The sequence below is a fragment of the Pristis pectinata genome, chromosome 21, assembly GCF_009764475.1.
Source record: "Pristis pectinata isolate sPriPec2 chromosome 21, sPriPec2.1.pri, whole genome shotgun sequence".
NCBI classification, from domain to species: Eukaryota; Metazoa; Chordata; class Chondrichthyes; order Rhinopristiformes; family Pristidae; genus Pristis; species Pristis pectinata.
Window position 1 is genome coordinate 34,564,705 of NC_067425.1, and position 23,751 is coordinate 34,588,455.

At 45.0% G+C, this 23,751-nt stretch overlaps 1 protein-coding gene across 4 annotated transcripts in view; it reads right to left on the reverse strand.

The window, feature by feature from the left end:
* The window catches only part of LOC127581361 (sphingosine-1-phosphate transporter SPNS2-like), a 104,098-nt gene extending 80,640 nt beyond the window's left edge, over positions 1-23,458 (reverse strand). For 2 of the 4 annotated variants that reach the window (XM_052035720.1, XM_052035721.1), the window contains exons 1-2: positions 22,982-23,302; positions 6,925-6,990 (exon numbers count right to left, since the gene is read on the reverse strand). In XM_052035720.1, the coding sequence (XP_051891680.1) occupies positions 6,925-6,990; positions 22,982-23,195 (280 nt within the window). In that variant the 5' untranslated portion in view covers positions 23,196-23,302. Of the gene's footprint in view, positions 1-6,852; positions 6,882-6,924; positions 6,991-22,981 lie in introns of those variants that run through there. The other 2 variants (XM_052035722.1, XM_052035723.1) reach the window with 2 other exon arrangements.
* Positions 23,459-23,751: the final 293 nt, after the last annotated feature.

Consider the following 23,751-nt stretch of genomic DNA (forward strand, 5'->3'; position numbering starts at 1 on the left):
CCAGGCAGCGCATTCCATGCTCCAACCACTCTCTGGGTTAAAAACCTTCCTCTGATATCTCCCTTGAACTTCCCAACCATTACTTTAAAGCCATGCCCTCTTGTATTGAGCATTGGTGCCCTGCGCTGGCTGTCCACTCTATCTATTCCTCTTAATATTTTGTACACCTCTATCATGTCTCCCCTCATCCTCCTTCTCTCCAATGAGTAAAGCCCTAGCTCCTTTAGTCTCTCCTCATAATCCATACTCTCTAATCCAGGCAGCATCCTGGTAAATCTCCTCTGCGCCCTCTCCAACGCTTCCACATCCTTCCTTTTGAGCCCTTTTAACTCAAATAAATGTTGCACTGAGTTCAAAATCTGCTTAGACATTTGTGCATCATTAATGGGAGGGTATTGACCTAAAACATTGACTGTTTACCTCCCTACAGATGCTGCCTGACCTTTTGAATATTCTTCATCTTTATTTCAGTTTCTTAGCATTTTGCTTTTGAACCAAATAAATCAGACTAGCAGAGAATGCATTATTTGAGAGTGAATCCTCCCAGGAAATACTCAGTCATGTTTAACTAATTTATCTTTAGTTTTAGTGTCATAGTTATCATTTTTAGGATATAAGCTCCCTTGCTAATTGCTGCTTTACTGTTGGGAGACTGTTACTGATTGCGTTTGGTATCACGTGGGACTGGTGTGCACACAGAAAGGGTGAAAATGACCCTCCTTCTAATTTGGGTAAAGATTGAGCAATCACTGTTAATAAGGCAGAAATAATGTGCTGTAATTTGATGCTGGGCCCCTTTAAGAAGCAAGCACTTCTGACCAGTCTGCCCACATGGGTCCATGCTTAAGTTAGGTTTGCAGTGGTGCTATACATGCTGAAATGCTGTTGCCTCACTGGGCTCCTGCCTCTGTCTGAACGCAGCCTGCAATCTACTGATAGCATCACTGGGACCTGCTCTGTCCTACGACAGGGGCCTCATTTTAATGTAAGCAGCCTGTGCCACAGTGTGCAAGGTGGGCAAGAGCGAATCTGCAGGAATCCTGGCTCATGGGCCAACGGGAAGGTCAAGGACAGGCCCGAGTCTCGCCCCTCGCTGTGCCTGATAAAAGGACTGTCAGTGGTACTGTGCTGGGGCTCAGCCTATTTATATGGTAATGATCTGGCAATATGTTCCTCAGAAAATCTATAACAATTAAAAGAGACGGACTTAATCATCGAAACCAAGGCTCCCTTGGCGAATGTGAAGCTTTGGCCAAATTACAGCTCACTCAGACATCTGACACACTGTTCGGTAACTCCAGACCCTCTCACCGACACCATGCTTCTTTTAACCTTTGAATCTGAATTCTGATGAAAGGTCATCGGCCTGAAACGTTAACTCTGTTTGCTTCTCTCTCCACAGATACTGCCTGACCTGCTGAGTGTTTCCAGCAGTTTCTGTTTTTATTTCAGATCTCCAGCACCTGTGGTCTTTCCCTCTTTTGATACTTGAAGAGTATCCATAAAAAGAACCATCATGTGACCATACAGGAGTCAAAGAGGCACCCAAGCACTTGAATCTCCAAGGCATAGAAGGCAATGGAGCTAACACGGGTAAGTAGTATAAAGGGTACTGTTTCTGTGCTGTAAAACTCCGCAACACCATGACATTTTTTGTTTTTAGTTCTGCTGGTATCAAACCCTGCACAAATTCGCAAACTTACCAAACTCAAGCAGCATCCGTCTGTGATCAGATGGGCGATGCATGTAGGACAGTCAATTCACAGTCACTTGCTCTAGGAGTGGGTATGGAAGGAGAGATTTCTGACCACTGCTGGGCCTGAAACTCCCACCCGTCAGTGGATCTCCCACGGAACCCACCCAGTTCCATTTCCCATAAAATTGTAGGAACTGAAAGCTGGGTGTGTCCTGTATAAGCCTCATGGTCAGGCGACAGGGCAAGAATCTGCCCGTACAGTTTCATCACTTGTAGTGTTACTGTAAGTTAAAATAACTTTCCCATGAGGAATGAACGATGGTAGCACTCTTTGTAAGATCGCAAGTCGGAAGGAATGGGGCATTTTACTGTGTTATATGGAAGTAGTTGCATTGCATTTGCAGTGTGCCTTCCACATTCTTAGGCCACCTCATCAGACACTTTCCAACAGATGAGGGCAATTCTGACTTTGGCCAAGAGTGGAGAGCTTGGATTACATCAGGATGAGAAAACAACAAGATACTGGAGGAAAAGGGGAAGCCCAATATATAGGAGGGAAAAGCAGAGCAGTGATAGGTGGACAGAAGAGGGGCGGCGGGGTGGGCACAGGGTGGTGATAGGTAGATGCAGGTAAGAGATAGTGATGGGCAGGTGCGGGGGAGGAGGGGAGGGCAGATCCACCGGGGGATGGGTCAAAGGTAGGGAGGCAGGCACCCCATGAGGGTGGGGGACGGGAGCAGAGGGAAAAGATGGAGAAGAAGTATGGCAAGGAGTAAAATGAGAGATGGCTAGGAAAGGGAAGAAAAGAAGAGGCAAGATGGTGGGGGGGGTGGGGGGGGGCGCGGTTTGTTTACTTAAAGTGGGAGAATTCAATGTTCATTTCGTTAGGCTGCAAGGTCCCAAGACGGAAAATGAGGCGCTGTTCCTCCAGTTTGCGTTTGGACTTCTCCCAGCAGTGGAGGAGGCCGAGGACTGACATATCTGTGATGGGGTGGGAGGGGGAGTTGAAGTGACCGGCAACGGGGAGATGCAGATCGCGGTTACAGACGGAGTGCAGGTGTTCTGCGAAACGGGTCTTGACCCAAAACGTTGACCGTTTGCTTTTCTCCACGGATGCTGCCTGACCTGCTGAGTTCCTCCAGCTTCTTGTTTTTTTTCATCTAGATTCCAGCATCTGTGGTCCTTTGTTTCTCTTCAATTACATCAGAGAGTTGTGGACACAGCCCAGCGCATCACGGACACCGGCCTCCCCTCCTTGGACTCTGTCTTTACCTCTCGCTGTCTTGGTGAAGCAGCCAGCATAATCAAAGACCCCACCCAACCGGGTATTCTCTCTTCTCTCCTCTTCCATCAGGTAGAAGATACAGGAGCCTGAGGGCACGTACCACCGGACTTAAGGACAGCTTCTACCCCACTGTGATAAGACTATTGAACGGTTCCCTTATACGATGAGATGGCCTCTGACCTCACGATCTACCTTGTTGTGACCTTGCACCTTATTGCACTGCAGTTCCTCTGTAGCTGTGACACTTTACTCTGTACTGCTATTGTTTTTACCTGTACTACATCAATGCACTCTGTACTAACCCAATGTAACTGCACTGTGTAATGAATTGACCCATACAATCAGTATGCAAGACAAGTTTTTCACTGTACCTCGGTACAAGTGACAATAATAAACCAATACCAATACCAATCACCCTAAGCTTCACCTGATGGAAGTCAATGAAAATTAAACAGTTCCTCTGATATATACACTGACTGGAGGTCAGATGTCAAAACCTCCCAGAACAAGTCCAACACAAGAGGGGTGATTCTGCTCTTCAGTTACATTGAGCCAAGCCACAGTGTGTATCCAGGGAATGGAGCTGGTCGAATAGCCTCCACTCTGGGCTGGAACCAGCAGGTTGGTGAAGCTTTTCTGGACGGACAATCTGCCGCAATGTGAGCCTTCAGTTTGAATCGGTTATTATGTAAAAGCACTCCCCCAGCATCTGAGTGAGTTGCAAATCGAGTACAATTCATCATGATTTTGTCAGCACTGCTGACAAATTCATACCAGATATCATCCAGTCTTTGAACCAGGGACATGTACACAGCCAAGGAACAGGATGACTGCAGGTTTAATTTTACATATACAGGCTATTTTTTAAATTTACGCATATAAAACACTGTCAGAGTTGCAGTGAGTCAGTTTGAAATGCTTCTTCACTGATGGGTTTGCAGACATTGATGGCAGGTCTATCAGAACAACACCTTGGAAGCAAAACTCAAATTCTAATGCAAAGATTTAGAATGCACTGCATAATTACTTGTGCCACATACAGAATGAACCTGTAACCAAATTAAAAACAAGTGCTTCGGCCTTGGCACCTCCATTCTCAGTGAAGCCATCACAGAACCTCGGGAGGGAAGAGCACCAACTCAGCCTGGTGAATTGCTAATGCAATGAGTTCCACAGACTGAGCTCACCCACTGTGTAGGTGCAACATAATGCCAGTTCAAAAGAGTTAACAGCTTCACTATTGATTGCTTAAATATTACAAGGATAACAGACAGTAAAGTAGCCAAAGTATGTACTTCACTAATACGGCACAGCTTGCATTCATCAATGCCATTAGAACCCTTCAGCTCTGCCACCACTGCCATTGTAAACTTTCTATTGACGCTGTCTCTGAGACTTGCTGCTCATGGATTGGGCTCTTTGCCTCTCCTGGTGATGCTGGGGCAGCTTTGAGTGGGGCGTAACTGGAAGTATGCTTGCCCTGTCTTTTGCCCCCAAGCCTTCCTCCTCCTCCTCTGATCTCAACCTCCCGTCTCCTTTTTTATGAGCTCATTACTTGAAAGAACCACTGATGAGGAATTTCTCTCCTATTACTAGCAGTACGTTAACCTGAATGTCAGAAGCAGAGTTGACTGATGTTACCAATGGGGTTGAACTTCCAGACAAGAAGGTTTCGAGTCATTCAAGACTTTGTGGCTGGTTATGACTTTGGCTGATAATGTAAAATGGACAACAGCAAATCAGCTTATACCTTGCTGCTGATGGAAGTCATCCAAGAGGAAGATGGGGAGAGATGCATAACAGGCAACACCTGTGGTATTTATTTTTGCCCAAAGTTAGAACAACGCGTGTTGTGACTGTATCAGCTATCACAGTCTCAGACCTTCTACTTGCCCCTGGAATCTTACACCTTCTGCAAATACATACACTCTAAAACAATGCAGTGTTCTCAGTCTTACCCTGTTGCAATGCATTTCAGAATTTATTACGATTTCATTTTCTATGCCACACACTTCAGAAAGTATTTTAAACCAAGTCAGAAATGTAGCAGAAGCTGCAACATGCTCCAACTTTACTTTGTTTCCCATTGTGAATGATCCATCATGGGTGCAAGATCCAACGTGGCTGCCTTACACACATTTTTGTCTGAATACGATTGTTCTGTGGTGTGAGGTAGAACCAACAACTGGATTAGTGTGTGGCCTTATGTGGTGAGTATGGGACATCATAGATTGGGAAACCTGATTACTAAAGCTCAGACCACTTCAAGTTCAATTCTGAATCTGAGAGCATTTCTTCACAGGACCAGCACCTTTGTAATGCCTGATTGAATCCATTGAAACCAGTGGTAAAAATCCACATTGCTGTGCTTTAAGCTTCAATGTAATATTCTAGCAATAAAAATGCCTGCAGGAAATGGACTTGTGCTGTTTTTCAAGATGGCCACTCGAAGCTTTAGCGCAGTTAGTGGTGAGTCCCTGGCTGATTTCTCCATGTTACGCTTTGCGCATTTGATGATAGCCACTTTACCTCTCCTCCTGCCCTCCCTGTCACTCTTCACCGCCCCTTTCCTCCCCAATCCTGCCTGCCCCTCTCCTCCCCCCTTCTCTGCCTTCTTCCCCTCCCCTCCGCCAACATCCCCCCTCTCCACGTGAGAAAGGGGGGATGTGTGGCGGAGTCGCAAATCGCAGTGCTTCGAGCTGGATCCTGGATACATTGTCCAGGGGCAAATGCTGGAAATCTGAAATAATCCAAAGTACTCCAGACATGACATTGCAGCTTTGGCTGCTGGAGAGAAACATGCGGGTTTTTAGCTGGCAGCCTGCCTACAGTCTCAGGACGGTCTCTGAGCATCACCAGTATATCACCATTAACTATCCATTACGTGATCTACTGAATTTAAGCCCAAGCTTAAATAAGGGAAACAAGGTACATCTATCGAAGCGCAGAGAGAAAAAAAATCTTGTTTTTATTTATGCTTCCCTTTCATCATAAAGTTCCCATTTCCTCCTGTTCAGCTGCAAATCACTGACCCTGCCTTTTACTCCCTCCTTTATAATCCTTCACACAAACACTGGACTCATTTTGTGAAGTCCCAGCACAGGGTTATTTGCATTGAAGTGATTTAGCTGCACACTGCAGCTAACGTTTAGCATAAAGGACTAATTCTCTCCTCTTCTTAAAGGGGAAAATGCTCCTCCACAACATTTCACTGCAAACCGACATTATGCCCAAGGAAATCATTTCAGTTCCATTCGATATAGAAGTATTAGTTTACCTTTTCGTTATTTTTCTCATATTTAACGCCCCAGAACAAACGTTAGTTTTCTTCAAATGGTGATGGTTGTGGTGGCCTGCGTCACAGTCAGAACCTCGAAACCAAAAAGTGGAGCAGAAGGCAGGGACACCGGCGGAGTAAAATGGGAGGGGAAAGTGGTAACAGAGGACACTGGGGAAAAGGACAAAGAGAGAAGGGCTGAGGAAAGAAGGAAGAGAGAGAAAAAGAAAATGGTAAAGGAGGAAATAATGACAGGAGGAAACAGAGGAGGGGGAAGAGAGGAATTGGGAAAGGAGGTAGTGGGAGGTCTTAGAAATCTGAGGGAACTAGAGTCTAAGCTGGTGGCAGTGAGATTTTAGTTTCCATAATCAGTTTTTCTCCAAATGATGTTAGAGCTGAGAGAACCCAAGTGTTCAAAGCACAGCTCAATCTTTCCAAAGAGAGTCACCCACACTTGTAAAGTCCACAACTGAAAAGCTGTAGCTTCCGTTCTCATACAAATTTCCAAAACAGATTTTACTCTGTTCTCCACGATTATTGGTCAAACGCAGAGCATCTTAAATCACTTAGCGGCCACAGGGCCCTGCTACTCACTGCTGGGCTATTGGAGAGCCACGCCAGGCCTCTGTAGTTGTCAAACTAACGGGTTAGCGATGGGTCACTAACCTGTAGGCAACAATCCGGATTTACTGTCGCTAACTCCAAAGTGTTTCTGGATGTCCGCCAATACACCTGGAAATAATTAAGACACACAATTAGAGACGAGATGAGAGATACCATTATTAGTCACATGTACATCGAAACACACAGTGAAATACAACTTATTGCTTAGTGTTCTGGGGGCAGCCCGCAAGTGTCACCACACTTCCAGCGCCCACAACTTCCTAACCCGTATGTCTTTGGAATGTGGGAGGAAACCGGAGCACCTGGAGGAAACCCACGCAGACACGGCGAGAACATACAATCTCCTTACAGACTGTGGTCGGATTTGAACCCGGGTCGCTGGCACTGTGAAGTGTTACACTAACCACCACACTACCGTGCCTGCATGGCAAAAATACTGGAAGCTGATTAACACATTTGGGACTCTCTAATGGTAATGAATTCAGTTGACGGAAGAAGGCAGTCACAGCTGAGAACCTCACTGGTGAAGAAGAGATTCTGCTAATAAAGAGAAAAGGGACGGAGTATAAAAGAATTTCCATCATGTTCTGCAATTAACTGGATTGCCTTATAAAGATGGGCTCAATCTGCGAATGGTCATTGAACTTGACCCGGTGCTGTGTCCGGAGGGTGACTATGACGTTATTTTAGGTGCCGGGTGGAGTGTGGATTGAATTCTGATTGGTTTGATCTAGCCCTTGCGCTGTTTATAAAGCTTATCAAGGACATTAAGACAGACAAGAATTAGAATATGAAAACTGACAGAACAAATTAATAATTCAAATATTTTATCAATTATAAATGGTAATAAATTACTTTGTAGGCAATGGATGAAAATTTCTTTGGACAGCCAGGATATAAAGACAGAGTATCTGGCTTGGTATTTTAAAATAGATTGTATTTGTCCCATCCAAAAATCAAACAATAAATTGAAATTGAGAAGGTAGCGGCGGCCTTTCCGCGAACTGGATTTGTTTCTTTTTCTTTTTTCACTCTTCCGCTCTCCTCCTAGTTTGCTCCCAGGGTACTAGACCAGTGGTTTGAGAACGCACGGTCAACAGGATTCACTCCAGCAGTCTGCCAAAGCACATCCCAAACCTGTGCCCTCTGTCACCTTGAAGAACGGAGAAAACTCCGTGGTCTCTCCAGGTCATTCCGACTTGGAGGTACATCACCGATCCCTCACTGTCACTGGAACAAGTTCCTCCAACACCAGATGGAGGCAACGTGGGAACCTCGTTGTCAGACAAACTTCAACGGTTTTACCAAGACCTTCTCAAGGGCAACCAGAGATGGGCAATAAATGCTGGCCTTGCTAGAAAGACCACTGTCCTGAAATTGAATGGATCAGAAGATTTTTGGACCTCAGTCAAGTGAAAGTGTACCCAAGTTGCCCTGGTTGGCCTGATCTTTAACTTGGCCAGCATTCCAAAGGCAACAAGCCTCACCTGACCAACAACAAGTATTCATCACCTTTAGGTTATGAAACAAGGACTGGTTTATGAAAAGTAGACAGCTCAAAGCAAAACATGGCTATCCACCCCCATTTAGAACATAGAACAGTACAGCACAGGAACAGGCCCTTCGGCCCACTTTGACATCTTGAAGGACAGTAGCGCCCCAAATAGATATCAAAATAGATGTCAAAATAGATGTCAGATGAGTACATGTACTCATTTACCTTTGGCCCTCCTGCCCAGAGTATGTCTGTCCCCTACAGAGGAATGTTCCTGGGCTAGTAAATTGGTCTGAGCATTGTCAGCTAATGTAAACCATACTTAATGATGCAGTCTGCTTGTGATTGCATGAAGTTAAATTCCGTTTTTAGCATGCATGCAACAAAGCCCAGATGACATTTAGGCACAGCCTGACAAGTGACAAGTCAAGTGTTACAGAAGTGCCAAGTGATGTCCATCTCCAACAAGAGAGATGTTAATCACCTGCTCTTGACATTCTACCACTAACAGCATCCTAGGTCACCATTGACTCCACTGGGCCAGCCACATAAATAATATGGCTGGTGATCTTTTGACCACCTGGAAGGCTTGTCAAGAAGGTGACAGGATGCTCTCCACTTGCCTGGATCGGTGCATCTCCAGTACGCAAGAAGTTCGACATTGTCCAGGACAGAGCAGTTTTCTCGTTTAACGCTCCATGCACCTAGTTAAACACCCACCCTGTGGCGTTCTTGTGCCCAAATTTTACAAAATGCACTGCAGTTAGTTGCCCAGCCTACTCCTGTCTCACCTCCAAAATCCAGGAGCTTCACCACCAAGGACAAGGGTAACAGGACTATGGAAAACCACCACCTACAGGTTCCCCTCCAAGCCGCACGTCATCCTGAAATATATTTTGTTTCCTTTGTCGTCGCTGGGTCTAAATCCCAGAACTCCTAACCCAACAACACAGTGGGAACACTCTCACCAGACAGTCTCAGTGGTTCACTGAGGTAGATCAAGGACAACTCGGGAAGGGTAATAAGTGCTGATGTCCACAAGCCAAGTCATGAACAATTAAAATCTGTCGGAGGAGACCCTGTACTCAGTTAGTGCACTGCTCACAATGTGCAGGCAAATAAGTCTAAAACATATAAACTGAGGAGACTGGGAGTATTCAGAAGGTTATGCAGCTTCCCACAGATACAGCCTGACCCGCTGAGCATTTCCAGCAGTTTCTGTTTTTGTTTCAGATTTCCAGCATCTGCAGGTCTTTTGATTTTCGATTCCTGTAAAACATCCTCCATTGATACTTCTTCTCATGGCCGCAGGAGATTTTAACATGCTTTGACTCCCATTATCTTTTATTTACAATGCAGGAAGTGTGTGGAGCCACAGCCAGTTTTGCACACAGCAAGATCCCACATTGATAACCGGCAATAGACTATTTAAAAAAGAAAATTATATCGGGTAAGTGGCTTCACAACAAGGTCACGGACACAGTTCTGCTGCTGAGATTGGACATTCAAAAATCTGTGATAGGAAATGCAGCCTAAAATGTGCCAACAAAAATAGAAATCTGTTGACAGGAAATATGTTTGGAGGTGCTGAAAAATAATGACCGAATTTTGTGCTGAGTTGCTAAATTTGGATCAACTCCTTCACTGCTTGGTTACAGGGGAAATTCCAGCTCATTTACTGGGTTATCTGCTCCAGTTCCTACAGCTACCTTACACTTTCTGTTACAGTGATGCTGTCACTCACATCAAGGCTGCATCGTGATAACATTTCTCTTTCTGCTAAAATATGGTTTTAAGGGTGGTTCCAAACCTTAAATCAAATCATAAGCATTCTCAACTAAGCACTTGCTACATCATTCAGTGCCTTCTCTGTTCTTTGAAACCAAAGGACACTCTCTTAAAAATGTTGGCAAGAGGATCAGAGGGGGAGTGAAGAGTCTGGAGAAGTTACACCATCAGAAAACATCAAAGATCCTGAGTTTCATCACCTAACTGTTCAAAAACAAGTAGAACATAGAACATTACAGCACAGTACAGGCCCTTCGGCCCACAATGTTGTGCCGACATTTTATCCTGCACTAAGATCTATCTAACCCTTCCCTCCCACATAGCTCTCCATTTCTCTACCATTCATGCGGCTAAGAGTCTCTTAAATGTCCCCAATGTATCTGCCTCCACCAACTCTGCCAGCAGTGCGTTCCACACACCCACCACTCTCTGTGTAAAAAACTTACCCCTGACATCCCCTATATACCTTCCTCCAATCACCTTAAAATTATGCCCCCACGTGTGAGCCATTGTTGTCCTGGGAAAAAGTCTCTGACCGTTCACTCGCTCTATGCCTCTTATCACCTCATACACCTCTATCGTCACCTCTCATCCTCCGTCTCTCCAAAGAGAAAAGCCCTAACTCGCTCAACCTATCCTCATAAGACATGCTCTACAATCCAGACAGCATCCTGGTAAATCTCCTCCGCACCCTCTTTAAAGCTTCCACATCCTTCCTATAATGAGGCGACCAGAACTTGAATGCTGGTCTGGAACTAGCGGCAGGATGCTGCAGCAGGTGGTGATGCTGCTTCACAGCTCCAGCATCCCAGGATCAATCCTGACCTCTGGTGTATGTTCTCCCTTGTAACCGTGTGTGTTTCCCTTAGGCACTCCCATTTCCTCCCACATCCCAAAGGTGTGCAGGTAGGTTAATCGGCTGCTGTGAACTGCCCCTTGGGCTGGGTATGTGGCAGAGGAGTTGATGGGCATGTGAGAGAATCTGTTACACTGCTGCAGAGACACGAGGGGAAGGGGAACGGGACTGAGGGAACTGGTCTTCTGGTAGCTAGCATGAACCTGATGAACCGAATGACTTGCTTGTGTGTCATAGGAAGTAAGGATACAGAGACTGGGCTTGACTTTTACAAAATCCAACCTATTTATCACTTCATATTTCCCCATAGTAATTGTAACCATGCATCAAGAGTACTTCTACTGAAATTTTGGATTGTTCCGAAATCATGAAGATCACTGGCTAAATGCCATGTGTTTTCTTTGAAAAGCCTCTCTCAGCTCCACCCTGGGAGTTCAGGACTCTGCACAGAGTTGGATTGTGTTGGCTGCGGTACCGTATCCACCCAACTGCTCTCATTGCCCTTCTCACCACTGCAGATATCCCCAGGTTCTTTTCCAGGAATTTCTGAGTACCCATCCCAATAAACACTGGCAAAATCAGATGGAATCTTGAAGATCAGGAGGATGTTTTAGAAATAGACTCATATATTGTCCCATAATTAGGTAAAACCATACAGTAGAGAGAAGTCGGAGGGAATGTGTGCCTGTGTCTGTCTGACCCAACCGGGATCTAGTATCAATTGCAGGTATTGGCAATTAATAGGCATAAATGGTTGTTCTGTTCCAATGAGAAAAGCCATCCTGAATACTGGGACTGTAATCCCTTAATACATAAACAGCAAAGCTTTTTTCATAGGATTCCATTAAAGTTGCCAGTTAAAACACTGTAAAAACGAAGAATTGAAATGAAAGGGGTTGAAAGTGCTGTTGGACAGAGGCTGCAGACATTTCCGGTAGGGATGAACATGGAAGTGCAGGGCTTGTTTTTTTTCCCAGAAGAATGCGGCAGAAGAGGGAAGGGGGAAGTCCCAGAGGTGGCACGTGGAAGGATCAGTGTTGGACACACCCTGTGCCAGTGGAGGAGAGCGGCAGGGCTCTTCAGCTGAACCAGGCGGCTCATCAGTATTGACATCATCTATATAACAGTGACTTAAAATATTGATGTATATAATAGCTCGCAAGGGCCTGACACACCTTTTCAACAGCTGGTAAGGCCATTAGTAGAAGGTGATTCACAAGAGTTTGCCCACAGTTTGGGATCAGTTAGAATCCAGCCAATCAATTTGCACCTACCCCTGTAGCATGTCATTTATTAATCTGCAAACCAAATTTTTGGCATCTATTTTTAAACACAGAAGATGATTTAACAAATCCCAAGGAATTATTTCCAAAAGTGCAGGTGAGCTCTCCACAGACTCCTGGCCAAAATCAATCAACCAACCTATAACACTAAATCAAGTAATTATCCCACTGATGTTTGCAGGAGGTCCTGAGGCACTTCTTAGCCAATTACGTGCTTTAAGTATCGTCACTGTTGTAATACAAGAAACATGGCAGGCAATATGTGTACAACCAGGTCCCTAAAAGAGTTATGATCACCTGTTTCAGTGGTGATGCTACAGGAGAAACATTGCCAGGACAATAAGGAGAAAGCCTCAGCTCTTCTCAGAATAGAGTGCGTGTTCACCACTGTCCTGAAATGTGAACATTGACTGTGTGCTTGACTTCCTCCAGTGGTGCCCAGAGCTGCTACCTTCCAATTCGGATGGGGCAGGGTCTCTCACTGAGGTGACGCAGTGCATGAATGCCTGGCTGCCCGTAGCAGTGGGCATCAGGAAACTAATTACCTAATCTGCATAATTTATTCAGGTGTAGGGACCAACCAATTCCAGAGAGAGAGCAATTCCAGTGAGAGAGAGAGAGCAAGAGAGAGAGAGAGAGAGAGAGAGAGAGCGCTAAAGAGCAAAAGAGAGATAAAGTCACAGAGTTAGAGAGAATACATCACGGAAACAGGCCCTTCGGCCCAACTCATCCATGCCAACCATTGTGCCCACCAAGCTAGTCCCATTTGACTGCATTTGGCCCATATCCCTCTAAACCCCTCCTATCCATGTACTTATCCAAATGTCTTTTAGCGAGAGAGGGAATATTTCATTCCCCACTTTGTCAGTTGTGAAGAAAGCTCATCAACCTGTGATGTTTTCTCCCTCCACAGATGCTGCCTGACCTGCTAATTATTTCCAGCATTTTCTGCTTTAGCTCAGAGGTCCAGCATCTGCAGGTGGGCCACCTCACCTCACCCCCCCCCCCCCACCACCACCCCCGAGCAGGAGGGGGCTGGGCCACACCAACCCCTCCCCTTGAGCAGGAGGGAGCTGGGCCACACCAACCCCTCCCGTCGAGCAGGGGGGCGCTGGGCCATTCTTGAGATGTTGAGCCATTTCTTGGATTGTGATCCCACTGACATGTCCACCATGGTTTTGCACCACCTCCTCAGCTGAATAAGATGCTTCCCGACTGGATGGATCCCGACTGCCTTCCCCATAACTTTCTGCAAGGAATGAGAAAATGAACCAATCCTACAAATAATTTCCCCAGAGACTGCAGTAAGAGCGGGAGGAAATGGCAAGCTGTCATAAGACAAGAACGGGGGAGCGATGAAGCATATTAAAGGCAGCTTCCAGATAGTTTGGGAAAGGTGAAAGTGTCACGGTGCTGCAGAAAGGTGTGCTGAGTTCAGATTAAGGTGTAGGTTGCTGAGGCGGTACACCAAGAGCTTTATGCTATGCCTGGCCCCTGCTGTCAATGCACTAACAAATCTCCACACTACTGGGTGACCAAAATAGAAGTGTTTAATTCTTCACCTTGATAGAGTCTAAAAATTCAACCTCAAAAATATATGAAACAATCTGACAGTAACATGCTGTAAAAGTAAAGATCTTTGCACCCTCTGCGTTTACACATTACAGCTATTTTTAATGCTTGTCAGATAGGATACAAGGGAGAAAATAAAATTCCACTGCTTGTTTGGAGATGAGTTCTCTGAGTAGCCATAAATCAAGGATGCTTTAAAGTGATCAGTTTACACTTTGGAGCAGCAGAGGTAGAGCAAACTGTAGATGCACTTTACAACATCCAGCTCATCTAAGGCACTACCTTCTCACATGTGTTCCCACAGCAACAGAAGAAGCCTGGATGCCAATGGGCATAGTGGTACACCATTGTACAGGGTAGTGTTTTAATGGTTGAGGAAAGACGGGTGGACAACAATTGATCTCATAATAATATTAAGGATTTGAATGGTCATTCTTTCCAGGGAAAATTAAATGTTGACATTGAGCTTGTTCTAACTTGAGCTGGGATCAAACATTAATAACAGGAGCAGGTCATATCACTGGATCACATGAATGTGAACTTAAAGCGCATCCTGAGAGTTTGAGTTGCTGGTAAAAGTGACCCAAGAGATTGGGTGCAAATACACGACTGTCTCATTGATTCCCTCTCCGGAAGGAAGCCTGCCACCCTAACCTGCTCTGGACCATGACAGCTCAATCACACACCAACTGGGTTGCCTCTGATCTATCCAAATGAGCCATTCAGCTGTCCAAAGAGAGGCTGCACTTGCCTCATCTCAAGCTGCTGGGCATGACAATCAATGCAGGTGTTGACAGTGACACCCACTCCCGAACAGCTTTGTTACTAGCCCCTTCTGTGATGACTATATGACTATTTGTGCCCACATTAACAAAATACTAGCCGTGTTTTCTAAGGATATAAGGAATATTTTATGGTTTCCTGTGATTTGTCTTGAATCTTGTGTCTGGGAATGCACAATATTCCTTAGCACCAGAATGGACCCTATCAGCCAAGATACTTGCTGTAGTTCCCACAAAACACAATGAGATGATGACACCCTCACTAGTCATACAGGCATAGAGAGATAAAACACGGAAAGAGGCCCTTCTGCCCATTGAGTCTGTGCCGACCATCAAGATCCATTTACACGAATCCTACTGCACAGGTTGAACCTTTTCGCTGGACCTTCCAATATTGTCTGATGAGCCAGAGACCTTGAACAGAATTAGGCGAAAGGCAATAAACAAGAAGTGGTGTTCTTGTGCCCTCTGTATATTAACACGTTGAAGAGTAACTGTTACTTGGAAAAAAAGGTATCAACGAATACTCAGTGAGCATTTAGCAATTAAATGGTTAAACATGTTGAAAACACAAATACAGTGGTGCAACCATTCAAAGTGAACAGCTCCAGGAATAGAAGATGTCATTTATCCTTCAATAAATATCTCTGGTTCGGTCATTAAAATTAGCTCAAGGACTATAATTACCTGATGCTCCCATTCCCAATCCAACTGCTAAATCTGAAAGAGCATGGCTGACGGTGAAGGACAAATGATGCCCTCACTCTCCGTGGCTGCTGCTTTGCAGCAAGCGAAAGGGAAGAGCAATTCAGGAAAAGAATTATCAAGTCAAGCAGTCTCAGAGTCCCAGATGCAGGTTATGTGTCTGCCCTCAACACCATGAAGTGAAAAGAAATTAAAGGGGAAAATGCAGAATAAAATAGTGGAAAGGGTTGAGCTGGCACATGGGGATTTACTGCCTTTTTGCATCTGGGACTTGGGATCAAACTGAACCCAGACTGATGGAATGAAATAGAAAGTAACACTTATAGATAGAGTGGATGAATAAATGCAGATTTTGCGTGAAAGGTACAACAACTGAGTTTGAATCCACGGTTGCCAAAGCTTTTCAGCATAGGCATTTCCTCACCCTTGGTCTAGGTCTGTGGACTGACTTAGATTGCAATGATTAGTGAGCAATTTTATGAGTGTTGTATCATTTTGGTTGTACCAGGATGATTGAAGGTAAACTAAGCGGCCCTTTAGTTTGTTATTCTTTGATAGCTCTCGGACGATTACTTGAGCCAACTCATTGAAGCTCCCGATAAGCACAAGACTCTATTTGTAGAACTGACTTAAAATTCAGAATGCATTGCCAGCTTCACAGAGGGATCACAGGCTTGGTTGGAGGTGTCACTGTAGAATAAATTCTCCTGAGATTGGGCTGTATCTAAGAAGCTTTACTGTGAAGTTATGTATCCCTTTGGCAGCAGAATGGCCACTAAAACAGATTACATGATCAGGTATCTTGTTCGTACTTTTAGGATTTTGTTATGTGCTGCCCATTTGCAATATTGCAACAGTGATGAGTTTTCAAAAATGCTGTAACATATTTGGGGATGCCCCAGATTACCAAAGGTGTTACATAAATGTAACTTCTGCTTTTCTTCTAATTTTAGGTACCAGATATCAAAGTAAAAAGCTGGCTCACTCTCAAGGTGACGTCCATAGTTTTGTTATACATATAAACTATCTCATTCCAACAAGGTCACCACAGTAGCATCACCGTGGTGTCAGCCATGATGTGGCACTGTCCCCTTTGAGCCATTTGCCTGTGGGTTCAATCCCCTTTGAGGGATAAAAACTGAGGCCAACAGTCAAATGTCAAAGGTGTCATCCTCTGAGATGTAAAATTGTCTGGTCTCTTGGTAGGCATAAAATGTCCCATTTTGCTACTTCAAGGAAGAATATTGGGGGGGCTAGATCCTGCCAACATTTTGCCCACTATTAACTTCACTGAAAAGCAATTCAGCAACACCACAATGGTTTTGTAGGGAGCTACATGTGTGCATGTTGGTTGCTGCATTTCTGACATTGTAACAGTGATTACACTTCACTGAATCTACAACACTTGAGATGTCCAAAAGCACTTTGCCCTTTCCAAAATTTTCTTTCTTTTTTTAAAATTTTATTTACAGCGTGGTAATAGGCCCTTCCGACCCAACGAGTCCGCGCCGCCTATTTTAAACCCCCATATTAACCTACCCGCACGTCTTTAGAATGTGGGAGGAAACCAACGCAGACACGGGAGAACGAACAAACTCCTCACAGACAGCGATGGGAATCGAACCCCGATCGCTGGCGCTGTAATAGCGTCACGCTAACCGCTACGCTACCGTGCAGCCTTTTAGTCAGTAACTTTTAACCTTGAGCAGCAATTCCATTTTTTCTCAGTAATAAGCTATTTCCTCAAATATCCATGAAACAAAATCAGTCCAAAGCTCACAATAGTGATTGTGTGCCTGGGGTGCAGGAAGTGCCTGTGATTTCTCATTCTTCTCACAGTCCCATTGTAAACTCACTCACTGCTGCCACAATCCAGTTTACACCCAGAACCCAACATTGTAGCAAAGCTGGTTCACTCAGTATAAACATGTTGACATCCTTGTTTGAACAGTTTTGCCATAATTGATTTATTTGCCTCAACTCTGGGTTTTACTAATTGACTTGAAGCCAACATGTGAACTGACTCACAGATCAGTGGAAGCACTTTGTACAATCACCAGTACTTGACTTGTGTTTTCTCATCATTTCTCCTGTTATCCATTCACCTCTGGCAGTGGGCTTCCCCACAACCTAATCTAAATTACTATGCCTTAAGTGAATGGCCATAGTCACCCCCAGGTCAGTCCTTGCCCAGCAATCTCATTGTGGGCATCTTTCAGGAAGTGATCGGAAGTGTTTGGCTTTGTCCCCTCAGGATTAGCAGCCCAATTGCCCTTCTGGATGCCATCAATGAATTCAACAGAAACAAGACATCAGATCTGGCCTTTGCCTGGCTTGCAGTCTGCCCCCACTGGGCAGTGTACTTAATCAACAGACTTAGAGTGAATGAATTAAAATCACAGCAAGTGGCTTTGAACAAAAAATGTGTCCAAAACCTTGGTTTGCTAATGACATTGAGTCAATTGCTGCCACAGAATAACCTATCACAGAATAACAAGCCATGTAGATCTACATTGTTTTTTGTTTGGTCATTAACATTCACACTGAAACACTAAATACACACACATATGCATAGGCACACGGGCATACTTACACAGACATGAACATGAACACAGACATGTGTATGCATGCACACACATGCAACTACACTGCACAACTCGTTCTTGCCTCACAATGACGTTCTTCGCAAGGCAATAAACTATGGCTGTACTTTGTGTCCATCAGGGCTGGTTTCAGACCTGACAAGTTGAGTGCTGGACTCAGCCTATTTCTTCGAGTCATTGTGTGTTCAGTTTCACTCACTAAGAGGACCTGATTTTTCACCCTCGTTCACATGTATTACAATATTACTTCAGATCAAAGTGACTTCCCAAAATTAACATTGAAGAGGATATGCTTCTGGAATACTCTTCCCCCTAAAGTGTCAAGAAACTAGAAGCTTAAAATCTTTTAAAAACTTTATTTACAGCATGGTAACAGACCCTTCCGGCCCAACGAGTCTGTGCTGCTCATTTAAACCCATGTTAATCTCCCCACACGTCTTTGGAATGTGGGAGGAAACCGGAGCACCTGGAGGAAACCCACACAGTCACGGGGAGAATGTACCAACTCCTTACAGACAGCAGCCGGAATTGAACCCCAGTCACTGGTGCTGTAATAGCATCAGTTAACTGCTACGCTACTGTACCCTTGAGGTCACCCTTTCTTGAACTTTGATTCTCCACTCTACTCCCCTGACCAAGAAATAGCAACTCATCTCTTAACTAGGCTTGTGACAGCCATCAGAATTTAATGTTGAATTCAGATAAACAGCCTTTCCAGTTTGTGTCAGAACTGGCCAGTCATAATGATAGCTCATCTTGATTCTGTTCTACCTCAATGTACTTATGTATGGAATGATCTATCTGGATGGCATGCAAACAAGAACTTTTCATTGTGTCTCAGTATATGCCAACAATAAGCCAATTACCAATTAGCATGTTAGGTTTGATTTTCCCTCTCCACAGATGCTGCCTGGTCTGCTGGGTATTTCCAGCATTCTGTTTTATTGCTGGTTTCCAGCAAGTGTTTTGTATCTCACAGTTCCAGCATTTCTATTTCCTCTTTCTCTGTCAACCATCCCAAACAGTCACTCCTACCATCACCGGCGCACAGTAGCTATCACATGTACCATCCAAAAAATATACTGCACTTCTTCACCTAACAGCACACTCCCAAACCTGCAACCTCGACCATTAAGAAGGTCGAGGTCAACAGGTGCATGTGAAGACCACCACTGTAGGTCCCTTTCCAATCCATCCATCATTCTACCTCGGAAATAATCCTTCAGTGTTGCTAGGTATAGATCGAGGAACTCCCTATCTCACACCAGGGGGAGCACCTTCATCAGAAGGAAACTATGGGGAATAGCGCTGGCTTTGCCTTACATAGATTAATCCCTTAAACAAATTTTACAGAATTATTCTACTCACTGCATGTGAAACATACAATTGACCTGGTCCCAAAAAATTACTTCGAAACTGTGAAATATTCAACTATTCTATCCTCAACCCATGAAATATACAATTAATCCGACTGTGAAATATATAACTATTCCACTCCTTGACCGGGAAGTATACAATGACCCACCTTTATAATGTATACGTAACTGCTCATTGCCATACATCAAATGAATACCTCAATGCACTCTGTACTAACTCAATGTAACTGCACTGTGTAATGAATTGATCTGTACCATTGGTATGCAAGACAAGTTTTTCACTGTACCTTGGTACAAGTGACAATAATAAAACAATAGCAGAATGAACAACACGTACATTGACCAGTTCCCGTACATTACAATGATGATGGTGTTCACTTTCTTTGACCTGATAGCCAATTCATTCATTAAATAGGCAGTTTTATGATGCATTTCTACTGCGGTTTAAGATATCGAACAACTTCTACATTCTTACTGCAGGCCACTCGAGCATGTGAAGGATGCAAATTCCCCATTAAATCATTCATTTATAAAGTGTTTCTAGTGCAAAGCAATGTCACAAGGTGTGTCAGCTGGAGTATTTCCAAAAAAAACAATTGAAAATTTGGCACTGCATCCCACAGAAAGGTATTTGGACTGATGACCAAAAGCTTGTTTGGAGAGGTAGCTTTCAAGGGGGGTTTTAAATAAGTGGGCAGAAAGTTTTAAGTCAGGAATTCTAGAACTCATGCAGCTTGAGGGCTTGTTACCGCTGGTAGAGAGAGTGGAGTTGGAGGAGTGCAGAACTGTGCAAGGTTGCAGTACTGGCAGAGTTGCAGAAATGTTGGAGGGACGGGGATGATGTGTGGAGGATGGGAAAGACCACAAGTACTCTCAACAGCAAAGACGAAGGTTTTAAGACTGAGGCATGGTTGGAGACAGCACCGGTGTAGATCAGTAAGTACAGAAAAACAGATACAGCAGGTTAGATATGATAGCAGAGTTTGGATAAGCAGATTTATTAAGTGACCTTAATTAAGATTCAAGTTCAGCTGCCTCACCTGCTGAGGATTCCCAGGATTTTTTTAAATTTTAAATTTTATTTACAACGTGGTAACAGGCCCTTCCGGCCCAACGAGTCCGCGCCGCCCATTTTAAACCCAAATTAACCTACCCGTATGCCTTTGCAATGTGGGAGAAAACCGGAGCACCCGGAGGAAACCCATGCAGACACAGGAGAACGTACAAACTCCTTACAGACAGCAATGAGAATCGAACCCCAATCGCTGGTGCTGTAATAGCGTCGCACTAACCACTACGCTACCGTGCCACCATTTTAATTTCAGATATCTGGTGGCTGCAGCATTACGGAGAAGAAAAATGTGCTTTTTATTTACAGGAGTGGACATATGGATGAAACAACAGTTCTGTCCCAACTATAACTCCAATGTGAATGGTCTGGCTCAGGTGCAGACAACTGTCTGAGCTGGGAATAGTGGCCAAAGATGATGGCTTCAGCCTTCCAGATTGTAGGAAGTGTCACCTTATTTAATTTTAGATACTGACTAAACAGTGCGAGGTATCTAAGGCAACAATCTGTATGATCCAGAGAAATGACTGAAAGACAGAGCTGAGGGTCATCTGTGTAACTATTCAAATCAACTTCATAACTGTGGACATATGAATCAACACAGATACAACCCCATTATGCATATTGCTGCTAATCTGTGCCTACCAAACCTCTCATACAATGTCTCTCCTAATACAGCAACCACAGTAAAGGCAATATTTAGATCTTGCTGGAACAGTTCAACTCAGGTTATAAAGCAAAAAAAAACCTGCAGATACTGAAAATCTGAAATAGAAAACAGATAATGTTGGAAATACTCAGCAGGTAGCATCTGTGGAGAGAGAAACAGAGTTAAACTGACACACTCTTTCTCTCCCCACAGGCATTATTTGATCTGCTGAGAATTTCCAGCGTTTTTTTGCTTTTATCACAACCCATGGTAGACATTATGCTTCAGTTCAGAATGACTCTGCCTTGCAAGTTGCTGGATGTGTGAACTGTCCAGGAGAGACAGGACTTTGGGGCATCTTGGATCTCAATCAATTGCAGTAACATACCCCAGAAGGGATAAGAAAATACATTCAAAAACACGAAAGAACAATTACTATCTGTATGAATCAAACTGCACACTTTTAATTTGTTCCTTTCTAAGCTGAAGATGTGTAGTTATGTTGCAAGGACCTAAATCATGTCATTACATAGACAATTGTGCTAAGTTCCAAGCCCGAATTTCTGTGGTAAGTCCAACTAACAACTAGCTAGCAGGAATTCCCGAGAAGCTTAAGGAGTTTCGGGAGAAGCTGGTGGCTTTGCCAGAATAGACACCTCTTAGCAAGTCATGCCAATTTGCAGTTTGTTACCCTTTCCTGACGGAGACACAAGTGTGAAGGTTCTGGTCGATTTACACAATAAAACAGCATAAACGGTAAACCACTATAGTCAGCAACATCAGGTGCTGTATGCAGTCGACAAGAAGACCTCTCATTCCGCTTTGAAGCAATACCTATTTAGACCTGGTGGGATAGTCACTAATGGATTGGCTCTCTACACGGTCAGTCCTGGAATGAGAGCTCAAAATGCTCTTAAAAGGGAAAGTAGAATGGGTTTAATAATTTATGGCAAATACAAAACAATCTATTAAACTGGCACCTGCACCCTACAGCTGATGATGGTAATTTACAAAGGATTTTTGAATCAGTTGCCCTTTCATTCAGCATCGGTAATGAATTTGTATAATTTTAAGAAAAGGAATCCAATTTATCAGATTATTCTCGAGAGACTCCCCCCACCCCCCCCAACAACAGCCCTTCGCCATTTTAGTTCCTCCAGCTCCCAGGGGAATGAAATGAAATAAAAACAAAAAGGTCACGCAGCTTATTCAACCTATCGATTAGCCGATTGACTCCGCAGAGCGAATAGGCAAAGGCTGCAAACTAGGAACTGAACATGGGAACTACAGCTGCAAAGTGTGTGGTACTGCATCCACTGACCGGGGCGTTTTAACCGAACGCATTGACCAAGTTAGCGGCGCCCCATCGGTGTGTCAGCGCTCGGGACCTGACCCGCTCCATGCTCCCTGGGGTAACCTGGCGCCGGTAAGCCCCACCCCAGCCAAACTGCCCGCAACCTTGCGTGCTCCCGCTACAAGCTGGGCTCCCGGTCGCTCACACCTGGTGGGCTCACCTGGAACAGGTAACCCGCAGCCTCTGCGCCCTCTCCCCCCCCCCCCCCCCACCCCCGGCATTGCCTAGATCAGGGCGGAACTGGTGTGGGCTAGGGGGCAGGGTGAACCTGCCTGTCCCGTTTCAACGGAACCAGCTGCCAGAGGCAGGTACATTAACAACACTTGAAAGGCACCGAGACAGGTACACGGATGGGAAAGGTGTAGAGGGATATGGGGCAATGGGACTTAGATGGGCATCTTGGTCAGCATGGACGAGTTGGGCCGAAGGGCCTGTGACCCTATGACTGGAACCATCAGCAGGGAGGAGTGCCTAGGGGTGTCCCAACCCCTGTCGGGGGCAGGTGGACAACAGCCGGCTCACAGGTCCGGCATAGACTGCCCGGTTCCCCCAGCCGGTCGCCGTTACCTGCCACGGTGTAGCGGTCCATGTAATTCACCACGTATCCGAAGCTCAGCACTCCCGCCGCGATGTGGGGACGCAGCCGGTACAGCGCCCGGAATTTCTCCGCCGGGCTGGACGCCGAGTCGCTGACCGGCACGGAGCCGCTAAGGGTCTGGATCTCCTCCGAGGAGACGGAGACCGAGAGCGGGCAGTCGGACGTATCCTTGTCAACGCACATCTTCCCCGGGAGCCGCAGCGTGTGGCAGGCTGACCTACGCTGTTGGAACCTGTGCAAAGCTCCTCAAGAACAAATAGCGCCTCTGTGTGTGTGTGTGTGTGTGTGTGTGTGTGTGTGTGTCTGTGCGATAAACAGTCGGCTTCTTTACATCCACCTCGTCTCCCACAGCCTTCCAGTATAAGGATCCTCCTCCCACCGATTTTGCCACTCAATGCAATCATTTAAGACGCGATCGCTCTAAATTCCCTCTCTACTAACGCGTGGTTTCCGATTCACCACCCTCGTCCCTCCCCCCGCTCCGGGTTTCCCTCGGCGTCTCTTCCCCAAGCCCGAAATAGGATGGCTAAGTCAATATACAAGCACGAACAACGCTTGCCCCGGCACAGAGGAACGCGAACACCCTTTCAATCTCTCCCATTCTACCTTCTTCCTCGTTAGATTTTAAACAGTGAATAACTGCGTTTATTCCGTCTGCAGTTTCGCACTTGTTTTAAACCTCACTCAGATTTTTAAAGCAAGTTGTTATGCACTTATCAAAACATTATGAAAAGTCCGC